Below are 13,454 nucleotides of genomic sequence, written 5' to 3'. Positions count from 1 at the left end.
GATGAGCCATTGTTTGAAGAGTATCTTTTGGAGTTAATTGACATTGAGGGAAGTTGTACAACTGCTATGAGAGTTCTTTAAATCACAAGACGCTCCCTACATACACATTTGCTTCAAAAAAGGAAGCTGCGGCACCCGAATACAACAAAAGTAAGGAATGTGCCATTTTGCCATATTGGCTTGTAGTAATGCAACTGCTAAACCACAAGCTTAGGCTTACATTAATAACGAAATCACAGAAACCTAGAACTTCCAAAAACCTGAAAAATCAGGAATCACTGCCACATTACAGTCATCAAAATTTTAACTTTGAATCCATGTATGAAACAAATGTCAAAAATGAAAATGCTGATGGTGTTTCATAGCTCAAAAATGTACCGGGCTCTGAGGATGTTGATGCAGAGGATGTTGCAGAATGGAAGGCACCAAGAAGTCAGAAAATATTAATAAAATTGGGTTTTGGTATTTAAAAAAAAGGGTGTTTTGTGATCTGGCCAGGGTCAGAAGAGAGAATTTATAGAACTCCAGCCTGTCTGGTTTGACCTTCCGTCACATTAGTCCAGACAGACAAGAGTCTAATGTAAATTTAATGGTTGATAAGTTCGTTAAGCATTATTAGGTGTTAACATATTGTTTGGATGAGCAAAACTGTGTGTGTTACAGAGTATAAAACAGACAAATGTCTGGTGAGCATTGCTAAAACTTAATTAAATTTAATACAGAAGAGACTGGTGCTCTTCAGAACCCTTAGTAACACCAGTTACAGAGAGGGAAAGAGAATGGGCATTGGGCAAACGTAACAACCAATAAGTGAAAAAAAGAACAATTTTGTTACAATATTGGAACTCAAAGCTGTTCAGCAGACTAGCTTCCAACATAAAACAAAGAAGTAACACTTATGGGAGTGTTATGGTGCTTTAAAAGGCACATCAGTGTTGCTTCTCTTTGGCATTTCCTGTACAACAGATAGATTCAGAAACAGACACAGGTTCTCTAACACAAACCCTTAAATTCGAACTTGTAGCCACATAATTTATAGCTTTTATTAAATACATATAATAGTTCTTTAAATGACAGATTCCAGACTTCAAAATGTGGGTTAACTGAAGTTTGCAGTACCGTCTGTCTGCTTTGACCCAAGGTGTTACTGTGTTGTGTTACATTTTGTTTCGTTTTGCTTTAGAGTGCAAAAAACAGCTGGGGTCATACTCGCCCAAGTCAGAACTATAGAACACGAACACAAAAGGAGTTAAACAACTATTTGGCAGTCCCAATTGACAGAAGAGAAGATAGCTAAAAACAGGCACATGGAAAAAGGGCTAAAAACAACACCATACAGAAACTGAGGTCCAAAACTAAAAATTAAATGGCCTTCACCATATTGCTTTGGTGGATAAAAAGTAAAATGTGGTTGACAGCCCACGCATCATTCGATAAAATGGCTGATAAATCAGGGCAGTCCATCAGAAAGTGGCAAACGGTTAAAAGTTGATCGCAATATGTACAAAGTGGTGAGGTAGCGCCACTTAGCAAATGATGATGGCTAAAACGGCAGTGCCCAATATGCAGCAGAGTTAAAATAATCTCTTCCCAGTCGGAGGGGCAAGAGGAGATCATCCAAAGTGCTGGGAGAGGCTTAATAAGCCGAAGCTTATTCCCATGAAAGGATGACCATAGGCGATGCCAAAGGGACACAACCTCCTGACAGACCGTGACACAGAAATCATCAGAGGGAATATAGGTACTCGCGGGCTGAGGTATGAGGACTGCAGCCTTGGCAACAGCATCAGCAGCTTCATTTCCTGGCAGCCCAACATGACTAGGAACCCACAGAAACATGACACTGGCTCCATCAAGAGTGAGCAAGTGGCAGTTTTCCTGGACTCACTGTACTGAGGGATGGACAGTGTACAGCACACATAGACTTCGGAGGGCACAAAGTGTCTGAACAGAGGACACAGTTGAAAAGCCAGTGTCGCCGGATGTACTCCATGGCTTGATGCAGGTCCAAGAGTTCGGCTGTAAATGTCCCGGAAGCAGATATCGAAAGACCGCGGTGCCAACGATGAAGGCATACCCGACCCCATGGTCAGTCCAAGAGCCATCAGTGTATACAAAGGTTCTATCACAAAGTTACATGCGAAGGTCGTGAAACTGAAGGCTATAGACTGAGGCTGGAGTAGTGTCCTTAGGAAGCGAATGAAGGCCAAGGTTAAAATGGGCCGCTTCACGAAGCCAAAGGTGGTGAAGGGTTCGCACTCACTGGGAAAGTCGCAGGTAGTGTGTAGTTAAGCCACTGTAAGAAGTTGGTTGGTTGGTTTTGGGTTTTGATGGGGGCTAAACATCAAGGTCATCAGTCCCATGTTCCAAACAGACATACTTGTAAAAGGCCTATACAGTAAAAGCGTAACCTCCGCACCCAGAGGGAGGGAACACCAAGAGTACAGAGCTAAAATGAACACCGCAATAACACAAAATGGAGGACACTTAAAAGGAGCAGAGCAAATAGTTGACTAGAGTAAAACAAACTACAGTGGTTGATGGATCAAGTAAAAGGTCAATCACTCAACTAAAAACGAAGAACCTCTAGCTGGAAAGCGTTGATAGGGGTACCAACACAACTTGTTACCATAAAAGACACTATTTTGGTATCCACGTCACAATTAAAAGTCGCTGCAGTGGGTGGAGCCTGAGAAATCATGCGAGAGCACCCACACTAGAGTGAGTGATAAAACCCAGCTGCATAGATAAAACTTAAAACTGAGTCAGCTAGAGAGGCATCGTCACCTAGAATTAAAGGAAGTGCAGCTGGTAAATTGAAGGACTGCCACAAGGGGGCAGTCCATCGGAAGATGGACCACTGTCAGCCCTGCATCACAGTGACACTTGGGTGGGTTCTCATGGCGAAGGAGATAGCTGTGGGTCAACCACCGTAAGAAGTGCCGAAAGCAGACTATGAGGTAATAGGGAAGAGGGATGAACCCCATACACATGATCAAAGGAATCACCAAAGGAGACGGCATAGGATGGGTGGCCACGCATGGACGACAAACAGCATGCATACCTGCTAAGGAGAAAGTCACGGCAGTAGGACAGTGGTAGTTCAGCAGCTTCAACATACGGACACTAGTGCAAAAGGCACCCATGGCCAAACGGATGCCAAAATGGTGGATAGTGTTGAGACGGCGTAAGAGGGATGGGTGTGCAGACACATAAACAAAGCACCCATAGTTGAGTTTCGAACGGACAAGCAACCGGTACAAATGGAGGGATGTGTTACGTGAAATCATGGTAGCCCAGCTTACGCAAAATGCATCATGTTTGCAAGGGGCTTGTTGCAGAATGCAGTGGCACTCTCTACTGCGGTGAGTTCATGTTTCTAAATTGTTTGTGGGTGATGTTAGTGATTCATTGCACTCTTGTGAGTGCTATCCAAGACAATAATACTGGAAGAGTATGTGATGATTTGTTAAGAGTGTTATTTTGATTTCTGCAGTTTTCGGGTTTGGGATTATTGAAATATTGGTGTGGTGTGTTGTTTATGGTTGGGGAGTTCTGTTTGTGAAAGGTATGAGACTGGCCAAAGTTGCTGCATATCAAACCAGTAGTCAGCAGATGTAGTGTTGTTGGCAGGACAACACATGGCATTCTATCAGAAGTAGTTCACTTTGAGAAGTGTAGGCTGGCCATTCAAGACATTATGATGATGACATTATGTTTGCTATTGCTATAATGGCTGAGGCTGACTTCGAATGGTAAGTGTGTATTTACAATTTCATTTTTCTTTATTGTAGTACATATGGTATGTGTTTATGTGTGTAATTATATGTTTCTTATACATCGAAATTGGTGTCAATGAAATTTTTTTTTATGAATTTTTTGATTGTGTTGTTAGTTGTGGTACTTAGGTTGTGATTGGTAGATAGTGTGGAGTTTGTTTTACCCACATTTTTGAGGTTAGGTTTCTGAGCGAGTTTTAGTTTTGTGGCACTGAAGACTTTGCTTTGGCTATTCAGGTCATGTGAAATGACAGATAACAGATCTGTTGAGTTGTATGTGGTTTTGCGCTACTGTTGATTTCATTGAAGTTCAATAGGCCAAGATAAAACTTACGATACCAGTTTCTTTCCATGTTTTTATTGATGTTTTGTTGAATGCTGAAGGTTTTGTTTGATTTTTGTTTGAGTATGTCTTCATTATTATGATTGATGTATATTTACTGTCTCCATCGAAACCCATTAATTTCTCTGGTTGTCCTGTTAGTTTCAATGTATTTCTGCAATTAAATGTTTCTCGTACTATCTCTGTGTGTAAATGAGTGACATAATTGCCAACATATTGTAAATGCCTGCAGTAGGGGATGTCCGCCACCTTGACGACATCATAGGTCAAAACCAACAGGTGGTACCACAATCTCCAATTATGCCCAAAATGTTTACTGTGAATACGAATCAAGGAAAGTGTTACTTGTTTGCACTTCTCATTCTATCTCTATGCAAACAGTATTCACAAGATATTTTAAAATAAGTTCAGTACAAACAGATCTGCAGAGAAGCTTGAGTTTGTGAGAGACAGAGAGAGAGAGAGAGAGAGAGAGAGAGAGAGAGAGAGAGAGAGAGATGAAGACAGCAAATTGTGCACTCGATCTCTGTAAGAAAAGCAGGAAACAACAAAGTTTACCACAGGTGTGAACAGCAGGGGGGGGGGGGGAGGTAGTTTGTTACCTTTAGGACATTTTTGACTTCAGAATAATAATTTTATTACAAACGGAGGATACTATGAAATATATGGCTTAGCAGTCCCAAATAAAACATATCTGTATGCTTCTGTAGCCATGCAGTTTCCAATTCTAATCTCGTTATGCAAATCTCCTTTTATTAGAAGTATGAAGTTACTCATTGGATTAGTGGTGCATTCTAACCATAATACCCACATTAAACAACAACAGACCATAAAATTTTGAATGTGGGTCACCTGGAACATCTATGTCTAAATACAATTGCAATACCATGGGTTTACATTAAAATATTGTAATCATAAAAAAATTCCAGTTGCTGCAAAAACAATAAGAGATTTTTCCAGTACTAGGTTCCACACATTATCATGACTTAAAAACGTGCAACATAAATATAAAAATCAGTTCACACATTCTCTCACTGTGTTTCCCTGTGAGTTCAACTACTATAGAGTTATCGAGTTTCTAGCCACCAGAACTTGTCAGTGTGTTCCAGAAAATAACACTCATCAAAATGTCACATCCTTTTGGAATGGAAAAGTGAGATTGCAGTGAGCATTTCCATAGCACTGTGTACTATTATGACTCTCCAAGTTCTTACTCCATTCCAAGACATACACTAATTAAATATTAACCAGTTTTTACTCTGAGACACTTTGAAAGGATGTTGCATAACAGCAATGGTTTTGATTTGTGTGTGTGTGTGGGGGGGGGGGGGGGGGGGCACATGTGCTAGAAGGAACTGCAAAGGAACAGAATACTTAAAAATGTGAAACATAAAGTGCAATTTAAATAACAATAAAAATACGGGCATACTAAACAGATTGGGGTTAACATACACTACTTGGTTCAATTTATTATTAGTTATCAGTAAAATACTTCATAAGCACTTAAATTTTTGGCTACTGTTTCCATATGCTACATTTACAGGTAACCTGCTGACAAATTTAAGCTGATTGAACTCAATTGCATGGCAGTCCAAGTGCTATTTTAATCTGCCAGTAAAAAGAAACACAAACTTAACCACAGCTTGCCTGGTTGTTTTTTTAAGGTTTTCAATCGGTAATTACTGCACTAGTTAATTAATTTCACTTGTACCTGTGTTTCATATTGCAAATTATTTGACCAAATCCTTATTGCACATGGCCAATAAATAGCAATACCACCTCTCAAGCACTTATTAATACCGATTGTCTAGTAACAGAAGGACTTGTGTGAACGACCAGGCATGTATTTAGCACACATTCATGGGAAATAACAGAAGTGGAATAAATGGATTGATGGATGCTCTGAGGCTTAGTGTGTATTTCCATACCATTTTGTCTTACATTACATACAATGACTGATGAGTTGCATACATTATATTTTCTGGCTCAAAAGCGCATAAATAGTTTGGTGATAATAAAAAATTAAAAAATTTTCATTGAATATATTATTATTGGTTAAATTAACATTTTATTTCCTAAGTTTCACTCTGCTTGTTGCTTCAGAACTTGTCAATATTTTGGCTAAAGTAAAAATACCTGCAAAGGCTCACAGGATGAGAAAAGTGTGTTCCACATGCAAAATGTATGACTACAGAGAAGAGCAACCACAACACACTTAAATGAATGAATAACACAGTTCGGTACATGAGATAAATCAACAATTAAATTGTCCAGCAAGAAGTGAGACAGTTCCTGAAGGCAGGCGTGTAGTCATTTAATCAAAACATCATTCAAAAGAGCCGTATTCCCATACCAGCACTAGAGAAGCTACTAACTTTAACAGAAAATTTTATTCCCCTCATTTACACAACTACTGGCAAATACTAATAGTTTTACCAAACAATAAAAAATGGTTTTTAAGAATAATGACATCTAAGTTAGTTTTTAACTCGACGTTACCGAGTTCCAGAAGTGCTTACACAATGGAGCGTCTTCATTATGAAGACAAATGTAGAAATGCTACATCTGTGTGCTGCTCCTCACAGTTATGTGCTGCATACTGTATAGTAATCTGGAGACACCTTTCAGTGATGACAGTGCCCCAAAGTATCACAAATTCTCTACCAAAAATTCTTCTTTTTGTTACTCTCTGCAACCTTTATTTCCACTTACACATTTAAATGACAGTTGTAGCACATCATGGATCAGTAACAGGATCTTAAAAGTTGAAAGACCGTGTACACAAAGTATACCTCATGAGCTCCAATACTGTGGTAGTGCCCCCCTTCCCCTTTTTTTAAGTAAAGTGTTTGGCAGACAGTGACATCATCTTAATAAATCCTGTCATTTTTCATCATTAGAAATGTGGAATAAATATAAACTATCTTTCGTATGAGAACAACAATAAAACCTACGCATTCATACTAAGTAAGTTCACCAGCATACTTAAAACATACTATCACTATGCAGCACTACAGTAATCATGTATAATTTATATCATTTAAGTTTTTTGGGTGCAAGACAACAGGCATCTACATGAACAATCAGTCTTTTCTAAAATAGTTTTCATTAACACATAGTTAAATAAAAGTACCATCTCAATCTGAAAATAATTTTTCTTTTTGTCCCTCCTCCAACACATGGATTACATCAGAAACATACTGTGATATCAAAAATTCTGCAAATCAAAGTAATTTTTAAATGAGGCCATTTAATTATCTCATCTTTATACATTTATTTAATGCAATGTAGCTTTAAAAAAATTAAGTTCCACAAACAATGGCGTAGTATATTTGCGTACAGTTGAAATGTAATTAACATGCAAATTTCCTAAGCTTCACTAGCCCATGGCCTACTTAGACATTTGTGTGCCAATTTATCATTACAAATGATACATAGGCGTCCTAAATATACCTGTACATACAAAAATATTGCCTTTCATAAATATTTTGACATATGAAATACTAAACCATTAGACTAGTTGAAGCGTTCAGTACCACTTCAACCCAACCTAAACCCCAGGCTACACTAGAGATCAGCATGTCACCAATTCTAAGACTTTGTATTCACATTTTCTATTCTTAGAATCCAGCCCAATCACATTCAAATAATATAATGATTTACAGACCAAGTCATGAAAAATTATCTTCCAGTGGCTACACAGGGGAAAGGGAGATGAAGGCCTCAAACCAGCAGGCTGACGAACATCTTAAGTGATATGAAGAAACTAAGCCCTAGGGAAGATTGTCTACCAGAGGGACAGAAGACACAGCATAATTAAGAAAGCCAAACCTGAGTAACAAAAAGGTAAGGACAAAGAAAGGCTCTTGTGTAGTGTCAGTGATCACAATACATCAAACAGAATGGAAGCAAACTTTGTAACCAAAACTGGTCTGCAAATAAAAAGAGGGAGGGGGGGGGGGGGTGGATAATGGCTGTCTGGTGGATATTTTTCTCCTACAAGCTAAATAACTTGAGGAAATCGACATATTGAATGCTGATTTTAAAAAAAAAAAAAAAAAAACTAGAAAATCTGGTGCTTTAATATGACTTTTTAAGTACAAACAGTATGGTCCAATTTCAAATTAGTCACTTGTCCTACAGCCTCTTTCATGAATGAGGGTGGTTCGCACTGCTCAAGGCAGACAGGGAATGCACTGATGTGAGTTCCCCATGACTGTTGCCATAAGCTCATACATGTGCTTTGTACTGTAAGACAGCACATATCACACAAATTATATCTCTTGCTTGCTTACGTACAATTTTTCACTTGCTACCACCATCAGCGAGGATAACTTGCAACAAACAGAATGAAAATTCACTAAATCGGTAGTTGGAATCACATTTAATGGTTGCAGTGTCTACGAAATTCACAGCAGAGTGCTCAGAACACTACTGAACACTTACGGTATCTAGTAGAATGCGTGATGTGGATGTGCAGAACAAGGCTAAACTAGACTCCAACATCCATGACTGTAGTTACAATGTGACAATATAAGACTGAAGAGAGATTTATTGCCAGCATAACAAAACAACTTCATAGGACATAACAATGACAAATTACAGGTGACAGCTGTCAAATTGTAAGTGTAATGTAATGAAAATGAGTTTGAACCTTTAATTATCCCGCAGATCATTACAAGTTACAAACTTGCAGATCTCTGCATTGTTCATAGTTGAAGTATGATAAATGTGTATCATATGCACCAACACAGTTGTCACTAATTTGTCTATTACGTAACAGATTTTTCTATATTTACCTTGCAGCAGGAAACATGCACAAAATCTAGATTAAACACTAATCTTGGGCTATCCTCCAGAGCAGTTTGACACCATACTCTTTATTTTGCAATCATTGGTATTACTAAACGATCACGTTTCAACATAACCTATATCTCATTAGTCTGTCACCACAGTGCTAACAAATGGAGGAGAGAGGCAGAGACTATGCCACAATCTAATCAGCACTTTGAACTACAAAGCTGACTACAGAGCCACTACTTATTACAGAGAAAGGGGAGCCAAACATTGGAGGGGAAGGAAAAAAAAAAAAACGAAGGGGTACCTGTTGAGAGGCCAGACAAACGTGTGGTTCCTGAAGAGGGGCAGCTGCCTTTTCAGTAGTTGTAGGGGCAACAGTCTCGATGATTGACTGATCTGGCCTTGTAACTATAACCAAAACAGTCGGGTGATGCTGAGGGAATTAGATTAGAAAGTGAGACACTTAAAGTAGTAAAGGAGTTTTGCTATTTGGGGAGCAAAATAACTGATGATGGTCGAAGTAGAGAGACTGGCAATGGCAAGGGAAGCGTTTCTGAAGAAGAGAAGTTTGTTAACATCGAGTATAGAGTTAAGTGTCAGGAAGTCATTTCTGGAAGTATTTGTATGGAGTGTAGCCATGTATGGAAGTGAATCATGGACAATAAATAGTTTGGACAAGAAGAGAATAGAAGCTTTCGAAATGTGGTGCTACAGAAGAATGCTGAAGATTAGATGGGTAGATCACATAACTAATGAGGAAGTATTGAATCGGATTGGGGAGAAGAGAAGTTTGTGGCACAACTTGACCAGAAGAAGGGATCGGTTGCTAGGAGATGTTCTGAGGCATCAAGGGATCACCAATTTAGTATTGGAGGGCACTGTTGAGGGTAAAAATTGTAGAGGGAGACCAAGAGATGACTACACTAAGCAGATTCAGAAGAATGTAGGTTGCAGTAGGTACTGGGAGATGAAGAAGCTTGCACAGGATAGAGTAACATGGAGAGCTGCATCAAACCAGTTTCAGAACTGAAGACCACAACAACAACATGGAAACCAATGACGAAATAGTCGGCCTGACTATATGATGGTTGCACGTTGCCAAGGATGGTTACAGGTCTTTGCAAAAAGTAGCTGTGCAAAGTTTGCACTTTGGTACAAAAAATAACTAATATTAAATTACTTTTATACTGATTGTACGTATGACTACTTTGAGTAAGTTTTACGTCGGCCCACCATACACTGGCGGCTTGGATAGCTTGGTCATATGTGCTTGTGCACACATCAACTATCACTTGATAATGACATAATAGCCTAAACTGGACAACAGTGAAAAATAAATAATAATTTCAGTTGAAGACTGAAAATGTTTATTATTTAATGAACAACAATTGTAGTGTACACTTCTTGACAGGTTTGAAAATTATTACTTATGTATAGTCTTAAATAATTATTCTATAGATAGTTCATATAAATAAATTTCAATTTGAAAAAGCTGCAGAAGCCAGCCAAACATTTTGAGAATGGTTTATATCTGTATGTCTCATCCCTTTTACTGCCATAGTTGGAATACAAGAGAGGAGGAGATATTTTTCCTTCTAGTATTATATTTGCGAATCTGCATATCATTCTTAAATTCAAATAGATTGCTGAAAAATTTCATCTGTGAATGAATATTCTGTGAGGAGCACAGAGTACTTAATAATCCAAATAGTGAAAACTAATGTCTACAAGATATGACATCCGATGTACCTGAACACCAAACAATGTTCTAATAACTCGTGTATACAACTCACTGCTCTTTCCTAGGTGAGGAATTACCTAAAATATAATTTCATGTAACTTAAACAAACGAAAATATGCAAACTATTCTTATTTATTGGTTTCAATGTTCAAAACATTTCAGTTACTCTACTAGCTTTCGTTTATGTGCAACATTACCATTGGTATTCATGTTCTTTATTTCCTTACCTTTAAACATTTTATCCACATTAGCTATAGTAACACGTTGTCTTACATTAATAACAACAGTACACCGTATTAGTAGTAGCAGTGGTGGTGGTGGTGTGTACTCACCATAGCCATGACTGAATGGACCGTCATTAGAAGATGACGATTGTGTGTTGAGCTTCAGACGTGCCTGCCGTAAAATCACTTTACCTGGCGACTTAGAAAAAGTACTACTTTGTTTTTCATCACTTCGAATTTCAAAATCGGCTACACTGGCACTGATTGTTGTAGAGGAAGGGGAGGCGGTTTTTTCTGGACAACGTGCAGAGCTTTCGGTTTTATCATCTTGTTTCACTCTTCTTCTGCCAGTATCATCACCATCAGCTGTACTACCGTACCAGTTCAACTGCAGACCTAGTTTATATGAAGGTTTCCACTTGCGCTTTCCTTCCAATATAAGGCCTGAGGAATCTACAGTATTTCCGGATGCACTTTCCCTTCTCGCATTCGCAGTTCGAAGGTTGCACAAGGTTTTTTTGACATCACTTGAATCTGACTGTTTGTTTTCCACTGTACTCAAACACTTATCCGATTGTGGAATGTCCGAATTCAGAGACTCACTAGACACACTCTTGGATTTCTTAAGATCTACTGGAGGAGATAAACCAGTCGAGGTTTCAGAAGTAACAGCGTCGTTATCTATAAATTTCTTATTAGGTTTTATCACACGAGAAGAATGAGCGCTGTGACTAGGAAGCACAAACTTTCGAGATGCACCTGATGCGCCCTTTTCTTGCTGGCAATTATCGACAGCCAATGGAGTTGTACTAGATGTTTTCTTTGCCCTACGCAATAGTTTCCTTGCCATCACATTCTTCACAGAGGGTGGATTCCTCGTCCTGCCGTCATACTTCCTCATTCGTTTCATACGTCTAACGGCAATCACTGAATTTCTTCTGCCACCACCATCAAAACATTTTTCACTATCAACCACAAGGCTATCTGAATCCGATTTCCCTTGCCCATCACAGCACTTTGCACTAAACCCAACCTCCTTTAGATCACTTTCAAATTTATTAATAAAATTAGCAGTATCTTTGTTTTCACCATCAGTTGACTTTCTTCTTTTATGGAAGTTCCTCGCATTTTCTACTGCTTCCTTGACTTGTTGATGTGTGAATCCACGAAAGTCAATAACCTAGAGACATAAATACTTGATTTATTACCAAGGTACGCCTCGACAGTGCATCACACACAAATAAACAATGACATAAACACAATACAGATACGCGATTATACACATAAATACAAATATGGCCCTTAACCTCTTATCGTAAACACTAAACTCAGATAGTATCACAATACAGGCAAAATGACAATCTGTACTACATATGTGCAGTTGCCGCATTAACAAACAAACACAACAATAACCACTTACCTGCTCCTCGTTTCCAAACGTCTCGTTAAACACAGTAAGGCCATAATATATCACTTGAGCGGCCCTGACTGACTCGTTCACTAGTTCCGTTACACACTCCGACACTTTAATTCGCTTCCGCGTCGACGTTTTTGATGGCTTGCCGGGGAATTTGCCCATGGTTGACACCCATTTACACACCAAACAAACCTTGTTTCTCTACATAACGAAGTAGACTCCCAACAAACAACTGACGATCACGTATCCGCATGTTTGCGCGCAAATGCCGTTTAGCTTGTGCGTAAAGAACATCTTGCCTACAGCCAAACCAAAGAAAACACTACACTTCAGCAAACAATCGAAATCGACGTTCATCTTTCAACGAATGCCCTTCCTATTGAAATTCCCACAAGTTACAAGTAATTAAAAATAGATAAAACGCCCACGAAACTGAGCAAGTTGCCAAAATTTTTAACCTGAGGCTTCAAAATTGAAGTAAAAAATAACCTCACAAATACACTGTTTCGCAGGTGAATCACCAGTAGCTTTACTGCTGGTATACGCTTTAAAGTTCAGAAAACGGGTGATCAAAACCGTTGTGTCCAGTAGTATGGGAAGAATCCCAACTGAAATTTAGAATTTTACTTGGCGTGTTATTTAATCTTATTTGAGCGTGTCAGAAGTTATCTGCAGTAACGAGAGTGGCGAAGCAGAAATGTAGACGCACAGAAAAGATATTTAATGAACCTCTTTGCATTTTTCGTAGTTTACGTACGATAAATTATCGAAAAAGAGATAAAAATACTTGACAGTTTGTCCATTACCTAATATCACTATTCCGGATTTACAATTGTAGTTTTCATTTTTACCTTGGAAAGTACGTTGAATATGGCGCTAATGGTAACAGGCAACACAATAGATCAGTCTGTAACACCAATCTTTGTTTAGCGTTCAAGTTCGTTGGTTTAAAATTATCACGTCGCAACCTAACTTTGATCTCGGGCTACGCTATACTCCTTTTAATAAAACACACACACACACACACACACACACACAGTATTTTAATTTACGACTGCGACGGCGTCTCAACGAAGAACGATGTCCCAGAAATAAATACGGTTCCAATACGCCAGTTCTGACCAAGGTTTTCGGGAGGTTTCCCTTGCTT

General features: G+C 38.7%; 1 protein-coding gene across 2 annotated transcripts in view; it reads right to left on the bottom strand.

Moving 5' to 3' along the window:
- Positions 1-12,626, bottom strand: part of LOC126297780 (histone-lysine N-methyltransferase trithorax-like) — a 221,568-nt gene extending 208,942 nt beyond the window's left edge. Inside the window, exons 1-2 of one of the 2 annotated variants that reach the window (XM_049988962.1) lie at positions 12,308-12,626; positions 10,996-12,067 (exon numbers count right to left, since the gene is read on the bottom strand). In XM_049988962.1, the coding sequence (XP_049844919.1) occupies positions 10,996-12,067; positions 12,308-12,466 (1,231 nt within the window). In that variant the 5' untranslated portion in view covers positions 12,467-12,626. The remainder of the gene's footprint in view (positions 1-10,995; positions 12,068-12,307) is intronic. The other variant, XM_049988961.1, reaches the window with a different exon arrangement.
- Between the last annotated feature and the right edge of the window lie 828 nt (positions 12,627-13,454).

This window comes from Schistocerca gregaria, chromosome X (assembly GCF_023897955.1).
Source record: "Schistocerca gregaria isolate iqSchGreg1 chromosome X, iqSchGreg1.2, whole genome shotgun sequence".
Lineage (NCBI taxonomy): Eukaryota > Metazoa > Arthropoda > Insecta > Orthoptera > Acrididae > Schistocerca > Schistocerca gregaria.
Note: the sequence above shows the minus strand (reverse complement) of the source record. Positions and strands in the feature narration are given on the sequence as shown.